The sequence below is a fragment of the Equus przewalskii genome, chromosome 17 (genome assembly GCF_037783145.1).
Source record: "Equus przewalskii isolate Varuska chromosome 17, EquPr2, whole genome shotgun sequence".
Lineage (NCBI taxonomy): Eukaryota > Metazoa > Chordata > Mammalia > Perissodactyla > Equidae > Equus > Equus przewalskii.
In genome coordinates, this window is record NC_091847.1 from 31,521,320 (window position 1) to 31,548,334 (window position 27,015).

The 27,015-nt window shown below is 36.0% G+C and overlaps 1 protein-coding gene across 1 annotated transcript; it reads right to left on the bottom strand.

The window, feature by feature from the left end:
- Window positions 1-1,208: 1,208 nt before the first annotated feature.
- Window positions 1,209-18,184, bottom strand: MMADHC (metabolism of cobalamin associated D). The gene is made up of 8 exons (XM_008531790.2): window positions 17,999-18,184; window positions 17,439-17,498; window positions 12,296-12,440; window positions 9,712-9,929; window positions 7,128-7,233; window positions 6,414-6,544; window positions 2,648-2,734; window positions 1,209-1,732 (listed from the first exon to the last, which is right to left on the bottom strand). The coding sequence occupies exons 2-8, from the start codon at window positions 17,445-17,447 to the stop codon at window positions 1,538-1,540; spliced, it is 891 nt and encodes a 296-aa protein (XP_008530012.1). The 5' UTR covers window positions 17,448-17,498; window positions 17,999-18,184; the 3' UTR covers window positions 1,209-1,537.
- Between the last annotated feature and the right edge of the window lie 8,831 nt (window positions 18,185-27,015).

Here is a 27,015-nt window from a genome sequence, read left to right on the forward strand (position 1 = left end):
CTGGCCTCTATCTACCTGATGCCTATAGCACCCCTCTTAAGCTGTGACAATCAAAAAATATCTCCCAACATCGCCAAGTTTCCCCGGGGGGGGGGGGGTGGGGGGCGGGCACAAAACTGCCCCAGTTCAGAACCACTGAGAAGGCAAAAGCTATGCAAACAATCTATAATAATGCACGATAATAAGGGTTAATCTCGCATTGTTGAGTGAAAGAAGCCAGACACAAAAACGAACACATTATATATGGTTTCATGACAAAATCAATTTATGCTATAGAAAATCAGGACAGTAGTTACCCTTGGGAGGACCAAGTAAGGGGAGAAAGTGCCTGGAAGGAAGCAGGACGAGCCTCCGAGGTACCAGTAATGTTCTGTCTTGATCTGCACGCTGGCTACAGAGATGAAAATTTATTGAGCACTTATGCCAAGTGCACTTTTCTGCATATATACTTCAATAATTTTTTTTAAATGCTATGGAAATCATTACTTCATCTTCTTCATGATAAATGAAAACTGTGTAGCTCTTACTCTTTGAATCACTTATTATCAAGCTACACGTGAACTAGACAAAGTTTTAAACCAAATTGTCAACTAAACTAAAAACTTGGTTATTTCCATGTGTTCCTTTTAAAAACAGGAATTTAATTAAAAAAATCCATTTCAATTAATTCATTTGGTAGAAGTTACCTGTTCTCTTGACATTTAGCTCTAATCCTATTGGCAAAAGCCTCACAAGTCAAAGAAGATTCTTTTTAAGTTTAAAGGGCTGTAAAAACAAACTCTATCACTAATGAGGCATTTCTGTAAACTATGGCAGTTTCCATCTATTGCTAAAATTGGAGAAATATGATTTCGCAGCTGAAGCATAGTTTTGTCTGAAAATAAACTATCTTTATCTGTTTCAACCCAGGAGTTAAGAATTATTTTTCAGTATGTGTAACAATGAGATTCATATGCTTTTATACATAAAGATGTAGTATATCCTTATTCTTCTTTTCCTACACATACATTATTTAAAAGTAATACTCAGATTGGTACCAGAACACTTAACAGGTAATAAAGAAAATTTTACAAAGTTCAATCTACACTGAAGCTAAAATTCTCAATCACATTTATTTAAAAAACCACTTTAAAAAGATTAATATTGTAGTTTCTTAGGAATTTTTAAGAACTGTATTTTAAAAATACTGCAATAAAAAACACATAGCATCATAGCCAAATGAGTGATTTATTTTTGGAGAAAATAATCAAAACTGAGCCTTTTCCAATAAAGGGGAGAAATAACAATATGAGATCATACCCTGGTTACATGTTAATTACCACATTCTGTACAATGTGGATGTGTTCAATATGTATTCAATGATAATATGAATGAACATTTGAGACTTAAAAATCACAAACCATTTGCCAAGGTTAATTCATAAATGTTGAAATAAATACCTAGAAATAAGTAAATTTTAAAAACTGAAGCCTTTGACAGTGTTTATAGACCAATCCAAATGTTGTACAAATAGTACAGCAAAAAATTAACATTACTGCTAGTTTCCACTTAATTTCTTCATAATATAGCTGTCTGGTGTTGCATTAGTGAAGATACTTCCTACAACCACATGAGTGCCCCAGAGACTATGACGAATTACTTTACAGCAGCCAAGATCATCGACAGAAAATCCTAAATGTCGATAACGTTCATCTGTTTCAAAAAGAGTGTTGTTTGTATATGGTCCAAAAAACTGGAGGAAATAAAAAATGAAGTCATATTTTCATCAGTGAGAAAGACAAAGGAATAATAATTTTTATGCAAACATGAGCACCTATTTTAATACTCTAAATATTTAATAAAATCAAAAGAGCTGAAAAGGTCAAACGCAACATCTAAACTGCTCTAACACCTCTCCTGCTAATACAAGTCAAAGATCTAGCAAATTTCATGTTATCTAGAACCAAATGCGTGACGTTAAATGACCTTTACAGATGGAATAAACTTTAGACAGTCATCTATGGTTCACCTTCATCATTTTCGAGATAAGGAAACTAAAGCTCAGAGTAAGTTTTGTATTTCTAGTCTATACTCTCTCTTACTTGACTTTGAGAAGAAACAGTATACATTCCTATATTAAGATTCAAAATTTTATTACTATTTGTAACTGAAAGATATACCCAGAATTTAAGATGTGACCACAATAGTGGTTCAGTTATTTTCTTCAAAGTACAACTTTATAAATGTTAGTTTCCAAAAAGTTACTTCTCTAAGTATTCTTTTACCATCCATATTTTCTTAATTCTAAAAATAATTGTTTCTTCCTTAAAGAAACTATTGATTGGTAATTCTTAACTAACAAACAGTAAACACACTAATTCAATGTAAATCAAATAATATCTACTAGTGAGGATGGAAAATAAAAACTGTTTTTATCATTTTTAATAAAAAAATTTAAAGTGGTAGAGAAACTTAACTGTGAGTGATAGAGGTCAAAGTTGTGAATGCAAATGACTCATAGTGGTACTTCTTTGGGTAAAATTGTGAAGTTTTAAAAAAGTCTTAAATGATCTATTTTTACCAAGGTTATAATCAACAATTTTATAATAAAAACCATTCCTACTTCAAATTATATAAACTGGCTTTCAAAATATATTTAATTACTCACTGCCAAACCAGATGACGGGTCAATAAAGTCAGCCCAATAGCCTTCAGCTCGAAGAGCATAGCAAATTTCCTTAGCACCACTGATGAACTGTGCAGAAAAAGACAAACCCCACGCTAAAGACAGGGCCACCACAGGTTGTTTTATTTTTTAGTAATTCTTTGAATAAATATCTTCTGCTTCAGATAGAGAACTCAATAAAGATCAATAAAAAATTAAAACTAATGATAAATTAGACCATAAAGTAATAAGATTATTTTCACCAGTCCAAAGGATTAATGGTTCATATAACACTTTCACTTCTTTCAAAAAGTCTAAATTGTATATTTTTTCTTCTAAATTATTTCCTATTTTAGGAACTATTTCTAATCAGTTCTATGCTATTAACTCCAAATTTGTCATGAATTATAAACTCTAGTTGCTATTTGGTATCATTATGGAGATATTAGAAATAAGGTAAGAAAGAGAAAACAAAATATTCATAATGCAAAGATTTGAACCATTCATTAGTTTGAATGAAAGTTGTTTAAAAACATATACTTGCTTATGTGTCCTTCAAAAACACATCTATCAACTCACACAGTCAATGAAATATTTCTGAAAAGGCACATAAAAATAATAGAAAATTGGATAGGTGGGGTACAGGGCTGGACAGGATACTTACTTTTCACTATATACCCCTCTGTATCTTTTGTATAGGGCATAATCATTACATACTATATGTATATATCACCTATTCAAAATCTTGGTCTTACCATCCTAATTCCTGTGATGTCTTTATTGCTTTATCAGAAGTCTAAGCAGCGAAAAAGACAGTAACAAATATTAAGACCAGATTAGAATGTTAAAAAAAGGACAGATCATCAATGTCTAAAAACAAGAGCACAGTTCCACTTTTGGCCATAACAGAGTAATAAGTATCACCTTTGCCATCTGCAGAAAACTATATAACTGACCAAAATATGAGGCAACTGTTTTTAGACCCTGAAAAACAGTCAGACAAAACTGTAATCTTTGATAGAAGGGAAACAAATGAGGTGATCCTTATATTTCCACCAGCTTTCTGTCTGGGGACACTTTCTTGTCGCCGGGCAAAGAAGTGAAGCCCAAGCAAAGTGATGGTGTCACCGAGCTGAGGAGGTAGAAAGCAAGAGTTCTGAATGGCTAAAGCACCTGGAATTTGCAGGGCAGAGTACTGGAGAAGAGGAAGATACACAAACAGGGCTCCTGACTAGTTTGCAGAGCAATTTGCTGTGCTTCAGTAGTCAAGGACTGAACTGTGCATACAGAAGGTAGATTCCACCAGGCCCAGTAGAGTGTGCCTGCTGCAGGGCTGAGAGCTGAACAGTGATATTAAGGGTCATGCAGTGCTAGGTAACATGGATTTATGGCCCACTCAGAGTGATGAGACCTTGCTGAGCACTTCTGGTATTCAGCTGAGATCCCTAAAATGTCAAGCCTTAGGAATATGGGCCATATCCTAAAGAAGGGGTTAGCAAGCTACATACATAGTGTGAGGGCCAAATCCAGTTGGCTGCCTGCTTGTGTAAACACAGTTTCATTGGAACTTAGCCATGCCTGTTTATTTATATATCGTCTATGGTTGCTTTAACAATACAAGGGTAGAGTTAAACAGTTGAGACCGTATGACCTACAAAGCCTACAAATTTACTATTTGGCTCTTTACAGAAAAAGTTTGCTAACTCTCACTATAGAAGTACACAACTTAAGCTAACATTTTCTCCCAAGACTTTCTTGTAAATTAATGAAAAACATTAAGATAATACTGTATCCTTAAGGTTATCGTCATACTTAAAATTACACTTATTGCTGTATTTCATTAATCCTCAGAATTCCTAAAAATAGGAAAACTACTGAATATGGTCTGGAAAAGTCATTAGAATATTTATCATTTCATGAACAGATGCAGCATACACAAAAACTACAAGGAGAATAAAACAATGCAATCAAATATCTGCAAAGACTAACTAAAAGAATCCCAAATTATCACACACAAAAAATCAGTTTAAGTATTTCTCTTAAGATTTCTGTTCATCGACAGCAAACACTGACATCTGCTGGAAAAAAACTAGAACAGATTTAAACCATAAAACAAAATATCTACTTGGACAGTAAGCTACATGTGGCTCTAAAATAAGCACTAATATCTGGTTTCTTTCTACAAATAATAAAATAGCTTCAGTCATTATAAAACTAAAAATCACATGATAAAGCATGCTGCCATTTCAAATCCTGAAATTGGTTACAGAAAACTGATAACTATACTAGGCTCAGGATCAAATGAGGATCCGACCCTTTCAACTCATCAAAAATTAGGACCACTAATGCAACACACATGTGAGAGCTGTCTAATGACTAAATGATAGTGATAAGTATTATTTCCTAAGCAATGTCTTAATATGTAAATAGAATATGTTTACTGACTTACTGCCTATTTAAATTTCAACTCTCTAAATTCAGATCTCTTTAAAATCAGAGACAATGTCTTAGGCCTCTCTGTAACTTCCTTGTTAATTAGCATATAACTTGCTCATGATTGTTAACTACTACATGAAATTTATTAGCAAAGCTGTATGTGGGACATTTAAGTATGAAGTCATTATCATAAAATACTCTGTTGAGTATGTAAGATATATTTTTACAAATGGAGAGAACCACACACCCAACTCTAAAGAAAATATAGAATAATTCCTGATATTATCCTGCACAGAAATTAGTAAAAGGAATTTTTTCAACTATAGTTAGCCAAGGTGCCCAAGTGAGTTCATCTTAACCTGTCACACAGGGAAAGGGATATTCTTTTCTATCTTGTAGACAAAGAAATTGTTATAACCCAACATCAAACTCTTACAGAAAAAATTATAGAATTTTTAAATATAACACTTGAAGTTACCACTTATTTCTCAGGTTGGAAAAAATGAAAGGAAATGCTAATATCTAGGGTAAGCTAGAGTGACAGCATATATACTAGGATAATCTTTTTGGTGGGCAAATTGGCAGTGTGTATCAAAATTTAAAACGAATATACCCCTAGACTCAGCAATTCCCTATTTAGAAATTTACAGACGTAAGTGTGTGCATAAAAATTCACAGCCTGCAATAGTAAAAGTTTGATTTTCAACTTATAAACTACTAAGGAAGTTTTAAAATAATTTAAAAAATTTATGGTTTGCCCATGCAATGGAATACTATGCAGATTTTATAAAGAATGAAATAAATCTATGTGCAATGCTTTGGAAAGGTGTCAAAACACATCTTCTGGTTAAAGGCAAAGGACAGGAAAAAAAATGTGAATATATAGTATTACATTATTATTGTACCGTACACTGTTACTGTTTACTTGCTGAAGGTTGGGATAATTTTCACTTTTTATTTGACATCCTCTAAAGACAGAGAGAGAAAGAGATATGGAGGGAGAGAAGAGGGTCAGAGAGAGGGGGAGAGAGAAAGAGGCATGAAGAGTTAACTTTATTTAAATTGCTGTTTTTTACTGTACTTTCCAAATTTCCTAAAACAGACATAAATTTGAAAAAATAGGAAATGAATGGAGAGAATCTAAGTTTTTCAAAGATACTAAAAAAAATTTGTGACATTTTTATTCTCAGAAAAGATGTAAGTTCTTTAGTCCTGCAATATGTTAGCAGAGAATTAATAAAGGCTAGAAAAGGCACCCATCATTTTAGAACATCGGTTCACTGGTCTTTAAATAAGATCATAAAATTAAATTGTCAGCAACTGACAGAATTACCTTTTCTAAGAGCATTTCTCTTTCATATTCTACCTCCTCGCTCCAGACAGTCATATCATTCTTAGTTTTCTGTGTTACAGTCAGAATCATTAGTTTGTTGGTGGCCACTTCTGGAAACAGTGATTCAAAATCTACCAATGAAATAAGAATAAAAATTTCAGGAGGAAAATAATTTTTTAAAGATGAAACAGTGCATAAAAATACTTCTTTTGAAAAATGACGATTAAGTTAAATTATTGTGGTACCAAGGTAGGTTTATAAATGCATATTATTTTTGAAAAGAATGAAATGAAGTTAGTTTTGGCTTACTTCTGTTCTTTTTGGATTAACTGAAATATTACTGCCAACAATTCTGAAGAGTAAGTAGGATTAAATGTTATTGGTCTTGTAACTTCCAAAAAAACAAAAAGTTCATTAAGATTTTTCTCAGTATTATGTAATAGCTCAAATTATAGCTCTAATAATCACTGAGGAGTGGAACGACTTCAGGGAAAAAGTTATTAAAAATTCTACTATTCTTTAATGCCAGCTTGAGGTCAGATGTCAGGGGACATTTGAAAGCCTTTATCTTGGCCATGCAATCACTTCCAGCCAGACACATTAAAATATTAAGTTACAAAATATTATGATTCTTATGGAGTACATTCAACAAATTAAAACATTAGTGACATTATCTACCATACACTACTGTAAAATGTGTAAAGCACAACATACCCTTTCGCAGCAATTCCGGACATGTTTGGATTGCACACTCTACTTTGGCACTTTCAAAGTAAGTTTCTGCACTGTTAATTTGTTGTTCAACAGGTGCATCATTACCCTAAGGGAAATAAGAAATATAAGCAAACAAAATCTGGAGTTCAAATAAAATATCTTGCATGTCATGAACATGTCTTCCCTAGAAAGTTCTAACTGGGGATAATAATCAGTGTTTTCTTATATACTCAAACTTTTATCTATGATGAATCTAAGATTTGAAAATTCTAAAAAAAAAGTTGAATAATAAAACCACAAACGTCTAAGACTTGATATGGATATAAGTTGGCTAAGAAACTGAATAAAATGCCATAATTGTGCCTACATTACCTCTTCTGATATTTTGTGATATCTAATTATCCTTTCTTTTCTTTTGTTCTATTACCTGTGTAATGGGGACAGTAACACTAATTTACAAAATAACATGATTAAATATACAGTCTCCTACAGGAAGAGCTTAGAGGCTTTTTATTCACCTGAAATGTACTAGGTACCTACTAAACATCAGACACTATGACAAGAACAGGTACTATAATGGTAAAAAATCCAGTCCTCACTCTTAGATATATCAGCTGGCAGAAGAAAAATAGCACAAATAAATGTAATCCAACATGAAAAGTGCTACAGAGTTATGAAGAATGTCTTCTGGCAGTATAAATGGGGATGAAACTTGCTTTGCTGGGAGAAATCAGGAAAAGGCTAAAATCATATTTGAGCCACATGTTAATTAATGTGTATTTTTTAATAGGTAAAAAAGAGGTGAATATAGGTTAGGAATTCAGGAGGAAAACAGTCCAGCAAGAGATAACAGTACAAAGCCATGCAATAGTCAAAGAGAATGGTGTATTAAAAAAAGTGAAAAGAACGCTGTGATTAGAGTGCAGAGGGAGTAGTGGGAGGTAAGGAGGGAAATATAAAAGATCAAAATTGTGACAAGCCACTTATGCCACATTAAAAAATTTTGACTTCAGTCTATTTGCAATGAGGAAAAGAAAAATCAGATATAAAAAGCTAATGCTAGTATTACTATGGAGGATGTATGGTTATGAGGAGGAGCAGGTGATAGACCAGTAATCGCCAATATTTATTGATCACTTAGTGTATTTAAGTGCTTTACATACATTTTCAAATTTAATCCTGTGAACAACTTTGTGGGCTAGGGATTATTATTATCCCCATTTTACATATAAAGAAACAGGCTCAGAAAGGTTAAGTAACTTTCTTAAGGTCACAAAATTAAGTAAATGGCAGGGCTAACCTTTGAACCCAGATTCATCCTATCTCCATACCCCATCATATTATGCCTCTAAGAATCCAGTTAAGAGAAGGAGGCATTCGACTGGCAGTATTAGTGAGAACTGAAAGGACATAAATGATTTAACAGCTACTTCAGAAACAGAAGCAATGCAATTTTGTCACTACTTACGGAAGTGTGATGGAGCGAGGGGTCAAGGTCGGCAATATAATTTTTATCTTGGGACAGTGGGAGGATGACTAAGTCATTTATACTATGGATAATATGGAAGTAAGGACAGGTCTTGAGAGAAAAAGGACTAATTTAGTATTAGACATGTAAAATCTGGGGACTTGTGAGACATCTAGATAAAGATATTCAGCAGATAGATAGAAACATAGAACCATAAATGTCAGAAATAGAAATACTAAATTGGGAATTATAAAAACATAGCCTGTGGAGGAATTCAAGGGGTTAAGTGACCTGGGAGTAATTCAAATGAGAAGATGGAGGACAGAAATGTACGGGAAATATCATGTAATTGGTAGAGCAGACAGAGGAGGAGACAAGAAGACTGAGAAGGAATCATCTGAGATAAAAAGTCAGGAGAGGTCAACTTTGCTCCAATGTTAGGTTATCCAATAGAACCCATAATAATTGTGAGGGGTTGTTAATTTTAATAATACTGCTTTGATCAAAAATTCAGCCTGAACCTATGCAGAAATGTGAAAAATGATAAGTATCAGGGGTCTAAATTGCATGTAACTTTTCACTTGAGTGAGCAAAGATGTAATACCAGTTTAAAAATTCATTTAAAAAAATTCCTCAGACGCTATTAAAAAAAAATCTACTTCTAAGTCTTCCTTTTCGGTTAAAAAAATCTATTTATGTGTCTTCCTTTTTTCATATATTAGAAGTATTTCTGAGATCTCAAAATTTTCTGAAGTTGTTAAAGATGGCTAGAGGAGTTTAAAACCTGTCAGAATTTTGTCTATATATAAATTATAATTACCACTTATAGAAGTGAAAAAATGAGAATTCCAAATTTCTAGTAATATAGAAATATTTTTGAAGAATTATTTAATTACCTAAGAGACTGTAATCTAAAGTTAAGTAAAAAGATTATATAGCAAACACTATGTAGAGGAAAATGCCAAGTTTTTAAAAGCTATATATGTAGTTTTTTTATACAATGGAATTAAATAGATTTGTTTTTTACTTTTTCAATGAAAGTAATATGCTCATAGTAATCAGAAATTAATATAGCACTAATAATTAGAAAAAGAATAAATGACATTAACAATTTACCTGAAATTCATTCACATATTGTGCCATCACAAACTCATGTCTTTCACTTGATAAAGGTTCTGCCAGAACATCAGGCAAAGTTTTATGAATCTGGCTTTTCTTCTGCGATGTGGTCCCATTGAGGTGACAATCAAAACCTATGTTTCCGGGAAGCTGGAATCTCTGATCCTGAGGTCCAAATGGTCCCATAGTTTCATCAGGCCATATTGTTCGAGAACCTGAAGAACAACAAAATGAATCGTTTTCTCCTTAATAGTTAACTGTATTGGTAGAGTGAAAGAATACTCTTCTTAAAATTATATATTTTTTTTACCCAAATGATAGATCTTTAAAATTTGCTGTCCTGTGTGAATATAAATTAGTTTGCTGTCATTTCCAAAATACTAATCAATGAAACCAGTTGTCAGCTCATAAACAAGTCCATTATTAGGGGAAGGATTCAATAAAATACTGTAATCCATACTATGTTAACACGTGATAGTCATTAAAAATAATATAGTAAATCTTTATGTACTAATATTGATGAAGTCTAGGACATAGTACATTAAAAGGAAAAGCTAAGTCAAAGAACAGCATGTGTAATGTTTATTTTACATCCTTATATTTATGTTTTTCAATACAGAAAGAAAGATCTAAAAGGAAAGATAACAAATTTAAGAGTGGTTACCCACAGGAGAGGCTTTTAGCTGCCATTACCTGGTGGCACAAAATATTAAAGGTCTGGAAAAAATTCTTGTATGGACCAATGTGACATAACGTCCCGTTTATCAGCCACAGCAGTTAACACAGGTTAAACACTTAGAAAAGAACAAACCATATTACTTCATTCCCTTAAAACTTGAAAATTTTTCTTTTTTAAAAACTAGCTTGTGAAAAATTTAAAAAGATCCAGAAAAAAATAAAGTAGAAAATTAAACAAAGAAATACTCAGAGTAGGAGTTTGGTTTAGAGCAAGGAAGGGACAACTGCTGCACGCCTTAGTTAGCAATAAAAATAAATATTTTTCAATGCCCTGCCAGAACTGACTGAAAATAGCCATGTCAATCAATATGGCTGCCTCATCACTACACCATAAATGCCACCACATCCCTTTTCCAGACTTGTTAATAACACAACACCCATCAATCATGGAACTCTTTCCTGCTGACCCAGATACTGACTCATAATTCTCAACCCAAACACTCTAGCCCAATACTTCTTAAATGTTTAAGTATTTAATAATCATCTGAGAGCTTGTTAAAATGCAGATTCTGATTTATTAAGTCTGGAGTGGGGCTCAAGATTCTTCATTTCTAACAAACTCCCAGAAGATGCCGACGCTACTGGTCTGCAGATCATATTAACAGGGCTCTAGATAGCCACTAATGACTGACTGGAGCCAGTTCAGAAGTTAAAACATATTAGCTATTTTTGAACAAAATGGGTTTTAAAGACTATTCATATCTGACAGTGTCTTTAAGAAAATAAATATCCCATATTAATAATGGATTTGAAGACATTTTCATGTTGACTGGTCATTTAGGTTTTCTCTTCCATGAATGGCCTGTACATATCCATTTTTAAATTTTTTGTTTGGTTTTCTATTGGGTTGTCTTTTTCCTATTGATCTATAAAAATTCTTTATACATTCGGGATATGAACTCTTTACATATTCTGAATGACAAATCTTCCTTTATGATACATATATGTTTAGCCTTCAGATGATGTAAATTGGGGAGTAATCAGAGATGGAGTTGTAAAATAAAACTAGGGCAAGATGGAAGGCTTTGAATGCCCAAGTGAACTTATTTACATTACACTCTAAGTAACATGTTGCACGAAAAAAGGATTCCACATGTAATCCCTTAAGGATACATTAGGGTAAGTTTCTAAGTGCACTTTCTTAATATTTTAGTGTGCTTATAAACTTTCAAGATAGGAATATGGCATTCTTCAAACTTACCTAACCAAAGAACTTAAAAACACATTTGTTTTAGACCTTGAACAATGATGCATAGTTTGAGGATAGTTTGGGAACTGCTACTGAAAGCACTGAGGGATAAGCAAGATAACTTGATAAACCCAGTTTATCAAGGAAGTGACATGATGATTAAAATATTTTAGTATGATTAATATGATAGTTATGTGAAATGGACTAGAAGAAGCAGACTTTACAGATAAGTACTACAAAGTACAAAAGTACAAAGTACAAGCAGATTACCTACTGTAGGTGAGTTACTGATTCAACAAACACTAAAACAGAAAAGGTGCCAGCTACATTTAAGAAATTTAGCAAAGAATGGCAAGAAGTAGTAACACAGTTTAACAGAATCAAACGAAGATTTGTTTCAGGTAGGACTGTGTATATCTGAAGATAGTTAGAAAGGAACTAAAGTTCAAGAAAATAAGTTTTAGAAGCCAACATTCATTCTTTCTTTCTTTTTTATACTGAAGCTTTCTGGTATAAATATTTAGGCAGAGCTCTGGTTTTATTTTCAATTGGATAAACGTAACTTTAGAAAATCTGTAAAACCTCAAGAAGAAACATGACAGAAACACAACTCAAGATATTTTGAAACAATTATAAGCAATAACTTTTACTTACATATATCTGGAGGTGCAGTGGCCACATGAGACTCGTCAGAACCTGAAGATCCTGCAGTTGAAAAGGCTTTGGGATTGACAACCCTTCTAACTAAAGAGCAAAATCCTGGGAGGTAGGAAACCAGCCTGGCTCTGTTACAGAGCACCTAAGAATGACACGAAAATTAAAATCATTTGTTTTGGATATAAACATTATACATACACAATCTCTGTCAAATCTTCACACTGCAATGTACCTTTAAAAACTAAAATTTATTCTACTATTGTTGAGCACCTACTATATGACAAGCATTATGTATATTTACAATTTTAAAAATAAACAGAATATTAAAAAAAAAAACAAGCAATAAATTACTTTGGGTAAAAGTGTATGCCTTTTCCAATAAAGGCTAGAATCAAGAGGACCACACTAGAGAAAACAGGAATCTCTAAAATTTGCCCTATTTAGCAACAACACCAAAATGGTAGCACAACTAGTAAGATTCTATCCTCAAAATAAAGAACTTTCAAAACCTCTCTTAGGACCAAAACTTTTTTACCTTCTAACTGTTCTCTTCTTTTATTGCTATAAATTGTGCTAATTGTCTCCCATGCCACCTTTATCTTTCCTCTTGGTTTTACAGCAATGTCTACCTTCCTTCATTTTAGCACATACATTTGTGATACATCTTCTGCTTCTATGTTCCTTTCCTACACTCTGAGGTCAGTTACAATGGACGAATGCGTAAAGATCCTTCATGCATAAGCTTTTAGCAAAATACATGGATCACAATAATTTAATGAACCGGTTGGCAAACTACAGCTGAATACAGCCTCATTCTTTTTTGGTAAATAAAGTTTTATTGTTAACACAGCTACACCCATTTGTTTATGTCTGCTTTCGTGCCATAATGGCAGAGTTAAGTAGTTGCACATAGACTCTATGGCCCACAAAGCCTAAAATATTTACTATCTGACCTTTTACTTAAAAAAAAAATCCAACTCTAATTTAGTGAAAAACATATAAGAACATAGACTGTATCATCTGTGAAATGCTATTAAAAGATTTGAACAATTAAGAAATCCCTTGGAGGAGCTGGCCCACTAGCATAGTGGTTACCTTTGCACACTCTGCTTTGCTGGCCCAGGGTTCACAGGTTTGGCTCCTGGGCGCCAACCTAGCACCACTCATCAAGCCATGCTGTGGTGGCATCCCACATAAAATAGAGGAAGATTGGCACAGATGTTAGCTCAGTGACAATCATCCTCAAGTAAAAGGAGGAAGATTGGCAACATGTTAGCTTAGGGCCAATCTTCCTCACAAAAAAAGAAATCCCTGGGGGAGTAGGAAAAGGTTTCACAGAGGATATACTAGGTTTTAAAGAAATAGTATAAATGTGCTGGAGAAAGGGGCATTACAATGACTGACTTTTAGGAACAAAGGCATAGAGTCCTAAAAGGTATATTCAAAAGAGTGACAGTCCAGTGAGGGTGGATATAAGGGAGTACAGCAAAAAACAGGCTTGAAAGTTAACTTGTGGGCAACTACAAAAGGCTTTATATTTGACACAGTCAGTTAAGGGCCTGTTAAATTAAGATAATAAGGCAGAATTTTAATCTGTAGGCAGGGAGGAGTAGAGTAAATTGATAAAGATAAGGAATGTTTCAAGGAATGTAGTGCTAAAGGTAGTATAAAGAATGGACTGGAGTGGGTTAGAGATGGGGTATGAAAACTAGTCACCCGGATGTTGAAACAGTCTATTTCCATTTGATACTTCTGAATCATTCTTTTTCCCTTACACATGGTATTCTAAAATCCAACCCATGTGTTCTTTCTGACTTTCTTTCTTCTTATAAGTAAAAGAGAACATCCTAACTGGTCCTTCTACCTTTCTCACATAATTTCTTACTAATTTTACTTCCCCTTCCCTTCCTCTACTCTTTAGTCACATAAAAATATCTACCCAACATTTGCCATCTTTCTCTGTCTTCTTTTATAATGCCACAAGATTTCTTCTGCTAAAATGCCCTTTTTTTCTCTCCTTCTAGGCCTGGCAAATCTGAACTCTTTCTTAAAGACCTGGATAAACAGAACATCCATCATGTGTCTCCAAAGTGCAAGGCTTGTCTCCAGAGCATTCTGCCCAACTGAATATTTAAGCATCTTCCCTTGGGGTGTGTACCCAATCTGCCCAAAGAGACAAAAATGGTGATTAGTAGGGTTTTTACCCACTAGACAAACTCAGACTTTTGGGTGTTTCTATAATATAAATTTACCTTTGCAACTGAGGACAACTAACAGAATATGCCTCAGGATCTAAAGGGAATTTAAAATTTTAAATTCCAAAAATATCTGAGCAAAGGCTCACAATATTAAGAGGCTCAGTAAGATTATCTGAAGGTGACAATACTCACTAAAAGCATACAATAGTAAATAAGCAATAGATGTTAGTGACTATGGCCCATGTCCTGTGCTAACTGCTTTACGTGCATTATTTTTACTTAATTTTCATAATAATTCTATATACCATTATTATTTTAAGTATGATTATTAAAATATGATTTGTGATCCTTCACATCCACATTACTTCTCAAACAAAACCAGATGGAAAAGGAAAATTAGCCAAATTATTTTAGAAATTGCCTAGTATTATTAATGATTATTTCAGAGCCTGAGAACCAAAGGCACTAGATTCTATTTTGACATTTTTTCTTGATAGTAAAACTTTTTTGGTAAGGAAGATTGGCCCAGAGCTAACATCCATTGCCAATGGTCCTCTTTTTGCGAAGACTTGCTGAGATAACATCTGTGTCAATCTTCCTCTATTTTGTATGTGGGACAGCTCCACAGCATGGCTTGATGAGTGGTGTGTAGGTCTATGCCTGGGATCTGAACCTGTGAACCCCAGGCCGCCAAAGCAGAGCATGTGAACTTCACCACTACACACTGGGCCGGCCCCTTGACAGTAAAACTTTTAACAAAAGTTGTATAACAAAATGTGAGTTTGTTTCCAGTCTAGGAAAATCTAATTACCAAGTTCCATTTTAGTGGCAAAATAAACTAGTATCTAGTCTGCCCACTGAAAAAGATAGGTGGTGACGGTACTAATTTGCTTCAAACTTTACCTTTTATCCTATATGATTCTCAAATTCTTTACTGTGGAAGTGGAATATTTTGTGCAAACTTGACAGATTTTATGATATTGGGTTAGCTGGTGAATAAAATAATTAAAAGTAACAGCCAATAAATAGCCAAAAATTAGAAGAGCCAGTTTATTTTACTTCGAGGATAAGTATTTTATACATGGCTAACTTCAAACAAACCTAGAATTCTACACTTGGGAAGATGACAGGCTATTAAGATTTAACTGTAATATTCTTATTGGTATATAAAGACAAACAGTCTTTTAGGTGCTGTCTTAGGAATAAGCCCTGCTTTTGGCCATGTGAGGAGAAAATTCGGTCTACACTAGAGACTGAAAAGTGATCATCTACAAAATGCATCGGTATCCACCTACAGAAATGTCTGTGTGGTACAAGAAATTTGAAATGGATATCAACACGGAGAAACTGTGAGATTTCACACAAAAGTTCCAGTTTTTTGGCTGCTCCTGAAACCTCAGAAGATCTGGCAGCACTGGATTCACATTCCCCAATGGCATGAGATAGCAATAAATCACTGTAGCTAAGGAAAGGCTGCCCACTTTACCTAAGACATGAGTATTCCAGTTTGTCAGTCTCCTCCAACACCTCTTAATTTACCTGCCCAGCCTCTGAAGCACGGCCATTTATGCCACGCTAACTAAACTGTTGAAGACACATCTATCTGCATAATTCACTACTAACATCCACTCTGAATTTACAGTGCATATAAACTAACACAAAATTTCTTAAAGTACATTTGAATATTAAAATTAAAATTTATTTTAATAGGAACTTCTCACAATGAAAGGATTTTTAAATATCTTTCACAACAGTCACCCTACTGAACTAATTTATTGATTTAAATCAAAATAAAGCCTGATCAAATATTAGCATTCTCTTCTTTTTTAACTAATAGAACACTACGTTACTTTGAGAGTACCACATACTTCTTTTACAACATTCCCTTTCTGTGCATGTTATGGCTACCGAAAAATTCACCTTAAAAAGTGGCCAAGACTAATGGTCAACTTTTACAACTTGTCCCTATAGTCACATCATTAAATTTAACTGCAGGAATACTATCCTGGCTAACTGTTGGCATGTTAATCTTCCTAACATACAGCTCTGAATAAACCCCCACGATTTAAAGAATAAAGCCTAAATTACAGAGTTCAGCATTCAGGGCTCTCGATTACTTGATCTCAACTCCAAAACCAACCTCATCTCCTGGAATCTCTTTTATACATCTTACATTCAGGCAGCCAGAACCGATTCTTGATTCAGAAAGGAGAGTGTCTTTGGATATACCTCCAGCTCTTCCCACTCAAACCTCAGATTATTGAAACCTCACCCCTCTTTTAAAACAAGTTAAATGCTTCTCCAATTAACTGATGCCAAACTCCTACTTTTCCTTCTTCACAAAGCTCTGAATCTGCAACGCATCTTTGCGTAGCCTTTAAAAAATTAAAGCTTTCAACTTCTTTTTCATGTAGCTGTTTTAATACACATCTTATGTCCCCTACTATGTGAACTCTTTATGGTAGGATGTGTCTTACTAATCACTGGACAGTCACATGCAATAAATCTTTCTGGTCTATGTGAATATTATTTCTTGCTCCCATTTCGTAGGATTTGGAAGGTTACTTCCTATACCGAAACTGCTACAAAACCTTCAGTTAACCAAAGGAATAAAAAACAGCTTAAAAATAGATCCTAAATATTTACTGATAGAATGCCTTTTAAAAATATTGAAAGGATGCTGGCACTGAACTTATTTCTAAAAATTGAATCTGGAGAACTAAGTACAGTGTACCGAAAAGAAGGTTTGTGTTCTACCTACTTTCAAAGCGTACCAACACAATTTCCCATCCTTCGCTTCCCTTAACATTTTTGACACACTAAGTCTAATCACGAGAAGTATTATACCACCACTGCCATCGTAATTAAGTCCGTCCCTCTATTTCCTAACAAGTTCCCCAACCATTTCACCATCCTGCTTCTTAAGAAGCTGCTTTACTTACATTGGCCATCGCTAGCGGAGAGGGCAGACACAAAATATCTTCCCTTCTGCAAAGTTACCCCTGGGAAGGGACAAAACAAAACAGGCTAGAACTGGATTACCCTCTGACAGCAGACAGCTCGGGGAGCGTCGGCTCTCTGCTCCTGTGCGCTCCTCCCCAACGACCCAACACAGTCAGAGCCTGCCCCAGACCCCACGGAGACCCGAATTCGCCCCCGCCGCCCCAGGGCCCCGAGCCTTCCCCGCGGAGGCCGGCAGCCCCGAGCCCTCCCGGGGTGCCCGCTGACAACAACGCGGCCCCGATCCGGGCGGGACAGGGGGCCGGCGGCCAGGGTACAGTCCTGAGGGCCGAAGTGGCTCTTTTAACCCAGGTCAGGGTTGCCTGACAACAGCCCCAGCAAAGTTCGAGCTGAGCTGAAGGGTGAGGAAGCGACAAAGTGCCTACAGAGTGACAGGACGACCGGGGATAGCGACAGGGGCCCTGTGAGCATAGGGGCAATACTGAGAGCTACGGCCCGAAGACGGGCACATTTGGAGGGGCTCACGCGGGCGGGAACCAACCGTATCAGTCACCAGCACCACCTCCAGCTGTCCCAGACCCTGACTCTTCCCGCCGTCAAAATGGCGGCGCCGACGGCAGCAGGGGTAGCGACAACGCTGGCAGTGACAAGGCTGAAGAAGTTGCTTCCGAGCGCATCGACGCGAAGGAGCGCCGAACCAATGATGCGCACGCGCACAGTAGGCCACACGCCGTGGGCGGAAAAAAGGTGACGTCGGGGTGAGTTGGCAGGATGGGGACGAGGGACCGTGAGCTGGGTTGGGCGGCTCGTTTGTTTTCGTTCCTTAAATCATTGATCCATTTGATAAATTCCTCCCACCCCCCAAGAGATACAATCTCCTATTCGTTGTATCATATCACTTGTTTTTCATGAATCACTGCGTTTGAGCGTAGAGCACTTATGTTTTTCTCTTTGTGTACCAGGTCCTTAAGAAGCTTAATAAATATATTTATCGAAAGACTTATTTATAAATAGTATATCATTTTTATTTATCAATTGTCTTTTTAAAATGTACTGAAGTCTGTACTTTATTCATACTGATGTTTCTAGTTGGGTCATGTTGGGCAGGTTACTTAGTCCCTTTATGCTTTAGTTTTCTCACTTCTAAAACGGGAATAATAATAGTGCCCACCTCATAGACTATTTGTGAAGATTAAACAAGTTTATATATAGCTAACACGTATATAGCAATACACACACACAGAGCCCAGAGCTTGGGAGTCACAGAAGGCTTCTGAGAAGGGACCACTGAGCTGAGTGTTGCGGTTACTTACAACTCATTATTTTTTCATGCTTCATAATTTCTCTTTATATTTGGCTTACTTGTCCTGGTTATATAACAAGATTTCTGGTTGAATGATGATTATAAGCTTTTTGAGACTAGGAACCATATGTTATTCATCTTTGCCATGATAGAAAATCATCTGTCAGGAACAGGTGGGAAATAAAAGGAGACAGTGATCAATGGTGTGGCGGGAGGCTGTCAGGAATAACTTCATAGAAGAAGTGATGCTTGAACTGTTTTGAAAGATGAGTAGGTGTTTGCCTGAATGCCAAGAAAAGATGTAGAGGGGTGAGGACATTTCGGGCAAAGGAGGCAGTATGAATAGAGGTATGGAATCCAAAACAGTATGAGCAGTTGGAGAGATCCACAGGCAATCAAGGGATTAAGTTGGAGGTAGAAAGGGGCCAGATCATAGTCAGCCTTCAGTACAATGATAAGGTAGATGTAATCCCGAAGCAATGAGAAGCAACTGGGCAGATTTAAGCAGACTCATGGTGTTATCAGATTTGTGTCTTGGGAGTATCCTCTGGCTGCAGTGTAGAGGATAGGTTGGAAGGGTATAGGAATGGAATTGGATCAACCGGATAGGAGACTATTGCTGGATCCATGGGAAAGAACATGAGAGCCTGAACTAAGGGCAGAGGGAAGTTGAGGAATCAACATAGCATAGCTGTCTGTTGGTTGCACGTGAGGTAAAAGGGACAAATTAAAGATGATTCCTAAATTTTTGACTTTGGATACTTGGTGAATGGAGTTGCTTGTGCTGAGATTGGGAATCCAATAATATGAATATTTGTGGAATGTATTCTCTATGGGGGCACTTGGGTAGAGATTTTCTGTTTATCTATTTTAATTCTCATAACAATCCAGAAAATGGACTTATTATTTTTCTCATGTTCAATATGAAGAAATTAAAGCACCAAGAGGTTAAAGTATATTACTCAAGCTTCCAGGGCTGGATTTAAATTTAGTTCTGTTAGGATCGAAACTAATGTTCTCTTTCCCACAGGTATTGTCTTCCAGGAGGAGAACTGGTTTTAGGAGAAAGAAAACGAGTTTGATTTGGGATACTTTGAGTTTTATGATGCCTGAGGGACATACATGTGGAGTTATCACTAAGACGTTTGAAAGTAAGCTTATTGCTCAGAAATGTGGTTTATGTGGGAGACAGAGACTTGAGGGTCATTGACATATGGGTAATAGTTAAAGCCGTAGGAACCCCTTAACCTGGATTCAATAATGGACTTTACAAGAAGGAAGGTCAGCTCCTGAAAATGTATGCAAATTTTTGTATATTTGTAAGTAAATCCGTTTTTTTTCCCCATAGGGAAAGGATGCATATCTTCTTCAGATTCTTAAAGGAGTTCATGACTCTGAAAAGAGCAAGAACCACTGGTGTCAAGTATAAAAGGAAAAGAGCCAAGGTCAGAATACTAGGAAATATTAATTAAAGGGGTAATAGAAGAAGAAAAACTAGCAATGGAGACTGAGAAGTTTCAGGCAAAGGGTGGAAGGAAATCCAGAGAGAGAGAGGAATATTCTAGACATCAAGGAGATAATTGCTCTGTATTATTTAGATGCTACAATAAGGTCTTATTGAGGACCCAAGGCAGTCCATCATATTTGATAAATAGGGCATTGGTGACTTTGCCAGAGGAGTTTCAGTGGAGTAGTGGGGGCACAGACTTTGATTACCGTAGTTATTCAAAGGATGAAACATAAACCTCTTGAGGACAGAGACGTTATCTCTTTGTTCACTGTATGCCTGGGACTTCACTGTATTTCTGCCACAGAGAGGTGATCAATAAATATTTCTAGAATGTTGAACTGGTGAAGACATGGTGACCATTAATAGCAAGTTACCATTAGTAACAGCTGCTTTTTGTTCTATTTCTGGGCTCCATACCTCCGTAACATCTATCTACCCAACAATTCGGCAGGGGGAGTAGTAGTGTCTACACTTCGTAAATGAAGAAACTGAGGCCCATTGAGGCTGAGTAAACTGCCTGATGCCACACAGCCCCATGTAGTGATAAATATGAGATTCAAACTCAGATTCTTCTGGCTCCAAAATCTCTATTCCTTCCACCACAACAAAACTAAGAAGAGAGAGAGGTGAATGGCTGTCTGTCAACTGTTATTCCAATTTCCGTTATCTTTTGACTTCCTCCTTTCACTCTTTCTTGGATTGTTCTTATTCTTCAGAGACAAAGTGAAGCCTTCATAGAGCTATAAAGGTTGATCAAAGTACCAGATTATGAGATTGTTCAGAGGCCAATATGTAATCCTTGGGGCTCTCTTCTCATCTTACTCTCACAGCTACCTACATTAATGCTTTTTGATAAACATATGGCTTCCTTTTTATTCTAGAAAAAACTAATTCTCAATGACAAAGGATGCATACTTAAGCAAATTAAGGAATATACAGTTGTCACTAAGTATTGCAGCTGGCTCTTTCTGTAAAGACAAGAGGATTATAAAACCAAAAGAGAGAAGAGGGAATATTTTCTGCTCAGGCAAGCATATCTAAAGCACATTATAAATTTGGAGACAATATTCTGTGTTATTTTAAGAAATGAAACTATTTCATGGAACTGTTACCTGGTTGCAACAAAACAACATTTAAAAGAAGGATAATAATAGAAATAAAAAAGGATATGGATAAAAGAAAAAGTATGTGAACACTTGACTTTTATTCTTTGACTTGGTCACGTAACAACTGTTGAGAATACATCTTTTTAAGTTGCCTGCATTAATGCTGCAATAGCTATTTAGTATTTGATACATTAAGCTAGGCATATACTCTGGTCTTTTCTAGAAAACTCAAGATTTTCCTGGAAACCCCTTGTATATTCTAGCCATCTATTGCTAGATAGCAGCATGTGAATGTAATAGAGAAATGTTGTAGAGTGAATGTTATGTGTCTCTCAGGCATAATGGTAGAGGGGTCCTCAATTTAATATTTTGGGTTTTAGCTTGAATATGATTCATACGGTGTATCAGTGGACTTTAAATATGATATTAGATACAACTATTACCTATCTGCTCTTCTCTCTGTCTCTCTCCTCGTCATTAAAATGGAGACAATAATATTATCTACCTCATAGATATTTTGAGGGTTATATGAGATAATCCATGTAAAGAGTTTGGCACAGTGGATGGCATTTAGAAGGTGACCAATAAATGTTAGCTGATATCATCTTCATCATCATCATCAACATTATCATTATCAGCATCATTGAACTCCATTCTTATAGGGAGGTGATAATGTGGTAAGGAGCTTTGGTTTCCATGTACATGCACAGTGCTAATAGGGGGTGATACTGCCCTGGGCCTTTCTGTCTCTTTGGTACCAGCGAATGGTTTGGTCTAGAAAGGAACAGCCATGGGTTTAGGCATGACTCCCATTAGGATGTTGGCCTGCTTTGTTCTAAGCTATTTGTCCTTGAGGAGACTGTGCCTATCTTTTGGGACTCACAGCATGTAGATAGAGCAGAAAACAGGATGAGGAGAATATTTAAGCAAAATCTGTTTAACCACTGAGCGGGAGCCATCTGTAAATCACATTTTGTAAACCCAGGATTCAGGCTGTGGTGGTCTGAATCATTTTTCACTTAAAGGAAGTGGAAAGGTTTAACATGAGGGTATAAAGCTACCTGGGAGCTTGTTAGAAATGCCTAATCTCTGGCTCCATCCCAAAACTACTGTCCCAGAATCTGTATTTTAAGAAGATCCCTAGTGATTCATATGCACAATAAAGTTCTTTTGAATGAGATTGACCAGGAGGTGGAAAAAGGATGGCAGTACTGGGGCTTGCATAATGTACCCCATATATATAGAATCAGAATCTACGAGGGGCTTAGGAATCTGCATTTGAACACGCTCCTCAGGGAATTTTTATGAACACTAGAGTTTGAGGACCAGAGGTAAAAAAGATAAAAACTGTGTTGGAGAGAAGTGCAATACACACTGTGAACACTAGCTGTCACTACTCTACAGTTTAAAAACGACGCTGATAGTTAATAGCCAAAAGAATTATTACAATAACATTTTTCTAAATTTGAAATGTAAAGATCCAGGGAAAATGAACTCCAAGTTAAACAGATTTGGACTATCTTGTGATTTTTATTGAAGATCTCTGGGACATATAAATGGCTTACAGAGAGCAGTGGTTGGAGATTTAGAGATTTGAGGTCTATGTGAGTAAACCTATGTCAGGGGCATAATGTCTCACTGTACTTGGGGAAATAAAGTGAACATCTGTGGTTAAAAACCAACTGGATTCTACAGGCTGCAAGTATGTAAGGTAGCTCAGTGACTCTTTCTGAGAATATCTTCATTTTCCCAGGCGTATGTCACGATGTTAGTTTTATACTGGGTTTGCCAGGTATTGAAGTTTCATGTGCAGCCTAGGGATTGAAAGTCTTGTGTAGTGTCCACATGAACATTTTCTTTATTTGTAGACACTGCACCATATTTGGAGACTTGAATTCAAATTTTGGCTTTTCCCTAGTGCTCCATGTGGATCATGATGACAATTCCTTAACATCTGTGAGCCTTGAAATGGGCATTAAAATACCCACACCAGGGTTGTCATGAGGAAGATCTGATAATATAATAAACATGAAATGGTTTATAAATTTTAAAACATTAAATAAATTCAAAGTACTATTTGACTGCTTCCAGTGTTGGCCCTTTACTTCGATATTGATCTTTGGAACCCGACCAAAGCACCATTTCTATAAAAATGACTCAAGTTCCTTTAGGAGCCTAGTTCTTTTTCTCAACTAGGTCTTTTGTTCCACCTCAAGTAGGGATGCCCAATAAAATACAGAACACTCAGGTAAATTGGAGTTTCAGATAAACAGTGAATTTTTTCTGGTGTAAGTATGTCTTAAATATGGCATGGCAACCTGGCAAATCTACGTCCAAGGCAGACTAAGAAAACTGTCCCATGTTCATGTTTCTACCCCCTAACCTCATCTAATTGCTCAAATCTTCTATTTTGCCTGGTGTGGAAAAAGTCTGACTCGAAGACAGTCATGTAGGTCTAAAAATGCTTTGAGAGAATTGTTGCTATCTGAAAGCTCGTATCTTCAAAAATTTTCACGCTTCCCAGCTAGCAATGGCTCCCTCGGTCTTACACTCTAAAGATTGCACGGAAGGAAATGGGCCCTTAGATAATTGATCCTTAGAATTATTTTTTGTTTCTAATATATTCTCTTATTCAGTTTATTTTTGATTATTCATTAACGTCTCTTTCTCCCTCCCACTGTGTGGTTGTGGAGCTAGAAGGAAGGAAATGGCGAATCTCCAAAATGAAATGATTCTAAAGTCCCTCAGATGTTGGTGTTATAAGCAATTCTGATGCATTTCTGATATAGCCCTTTCTTCCCAATTATATTTCATGCAGAAACTAATGCTATTAAAATGTATAGAGAGTCCACATCCCAATAATGGAGGAGAGCAGGGAGAAGGAAAGGTGGGAGTCGGATGTATGCTATGTGGAGAAAGAATGATCCTGGGGAACACTTGCATTTTCAGAGTACTTGGGGAAAGCCACGAAATGAGAGTGTAACGACAATAAAATAAATTCATAATTACACTTTCGTGGGTATGCCCTGTAGTAGCATGAGGAATCACACCGGGAATCCTGATGCAGTGAAGGGCCAAGTTTAACAGAACTTGGAGGGTGACTGCAGAAAAATATCACCTGTGGGCTCAATGTTACCCTGCCTCTGGACACCAGATGGCAATATACAGCCGTGTGAAGATTTTAGAATTTGTGGTGGGTATGCTGAGTTAGTCGGGGAAGAGTTGTGAGATGAGGTTTTGTTTCCTGCTGTTAACACAGAGCCCTTCAATTTATGGTAGAATATTCTTTCAGCTGTGATCTTATGAAACTTCAATAGGGACAGGAACCATGTCAGATTCACCTCTAGGGATTTCATTTTTTTTCCTTCCATTCTAGCACTGATTACTTCACACTTCTGAAAAGTACTTAATTAGTCTCATCAGGCATCCAAACTTGATACCTGCATCCAAATTTAGATACAGAGATGGTGAAGATGTTTATTTGGCATTTGGGGCCATTAAAGGGAGCCAGGAGAGGAGAGCAACATTGCGCTGAGGTGATTTGAGCCGCGTGTGAGGGTAAGGCTATATTCCTGGGCTGTGTGTTCCTGTCACTAAGAACATTTGCTAATCAGCTGACAAATTGCAGTGGGACTATCCCCTGGACATGCTGAAGGCCCAGTGCTCTGTCACTTGAGCAGAGCAGGCACTTCCCCAGTCCACAGGAGTATCAGTGGTTATACTATTCTTTGGTATAAGGTTCCCATTTTCTGTGGTTTGATGATTTTTGATGGCATCAGTGATACATGTTTATTAATTACTTATTAAAGAAGCTTCTGTCATTAAAAAATCAGTGGAATCTTGCATCAGGTAATTTTTTTTCTGTTTTATTTTTTACTGATATTTCTGAGTTCAAGGAAATTACGTGCGTAGCAAAGGATCTTTGAGACTGTTTTCTCTATTGTTTTGGGAATTCTCTGTACTCCCTCTTGTATTTCTGCCTTTTCTCCTTCCCAAGTAAAGCAGAATGATTTAGTTAGACTTTAGGGATGAAATTTATTAGGCCTATATTCTCAACAACAATCTGGGATTTAAGTTTATTTTCATGCCCCAGTTGGTATCCCTTTTGTCCCCTTTCCGTGCTCAGCTTTATCTTCTGCTGTCTTCTCACATTATCTGCCTTTAGCTAAGCAGACAATGCTTATTCCCACCTGAGTCTTTCTCATCTTGTTATCACTAGCTGGTTTGCCTCTTCTCCCTCCTTTGTCTATATATATGCAACTGGTTTTTCAGTATTCAGCTCCAAAGCATCTCCTCCATGAAGCTATCTCTGAGTAAGTGACACTAATCTGCTTTCCTAAGCTTGTATAATATTACTCAGATTGGCTCATGACTATAACCTAGTTTCAATTGCTTTCTAATTGGTTTACACACATGCATATGCATGCTCACAAACACACACACACACCCCTAACTAGATTGTGAGCTTTTTGAGGGCATGGACTATACCCCAATGACATCTAGCAGTATGGTGCATATTGTATATACATACTCAATAGATATTCATCTTTTGTCTGTCTCTGTGATCCCAGAGCCTGGAACATGGTAGGTGTTCAATAATCTTTACTGAAACAGCTGAGGAATTGATTTAAATTACTCTGCTGATGTACTAGATCTCTGATAACAGATTGTGACATCTAGTGTGGAAAACCTGTAGTTATCAGCGCAGACCTTGCAAGAATTTGCTTGAGCCTTATGTCTTCCATGACAAATTCCCAAGACCAGGACAATCCTTTTTCTCCTCCTGGTCCTGATTTCTTCTCTTGATTTTGAATGACTAAATGATCATATTTACCTTTATCATATCTACATTCGGCAAGTACCCAAGGTTCATATCTGTAGAGTTGAGTTAATAATGGTGTATACCTATTAGGGTTGTGAATATTAAATGACTTAATTTATATAAAGTACTTAAAACTTTTCCTGGCGTATAATAAGTGATTGATTGTGTTATTATTATTGATATAAGATTGTTCATTGTATTCTGGCATAGAGCCTGTCCTACCAACTAGATTATAAACTCCTCAGGGGCAGGCATCTTCCTTTTAATATCTTAGGACCTGTAATGATGCCCCTTTTTCATTCCAAATATTGGTAATAGGGGTCTTCTCTTTTTTTTTCCCCTGATCAGTCCAACTAGAGATTTATCAATTTCATTGATTTTTCTCCTAGTAATAGTTTTTGAGTTCATTGTTTTTATACTGTTTTTCTGTTTTCAATATTGTTGATTTCTGCTCCTTATTATATCCTTCCTCATGCTTGCTTTGAGTTTAATTTTCCGTTCTTTTTCTAGTTTCTTAAGGTAGAAGCTTAGATAAATGATTTGAGAACTTTCTTCTTTCTAATATAAGCATTTTCTATAATTTCCCCTCTAAACTCTGCTTTAGCTGCAGTCCATAAATGTTGATATGTTGTGCTTTTATTTTTATTCACTTCAAAATATTTTCTATTGTCCCTTGTTATTTCTTCTTTATTCATGAGTTATTTAGAAGTGTATTGTTTAATAATCAAATACTTGGGGATTTTCCAAATATCTCCTCTTGATTTCTAGTTGAACTCTTTTGTAGATATAGAACATACTTTATATGAGTTCATTTCTC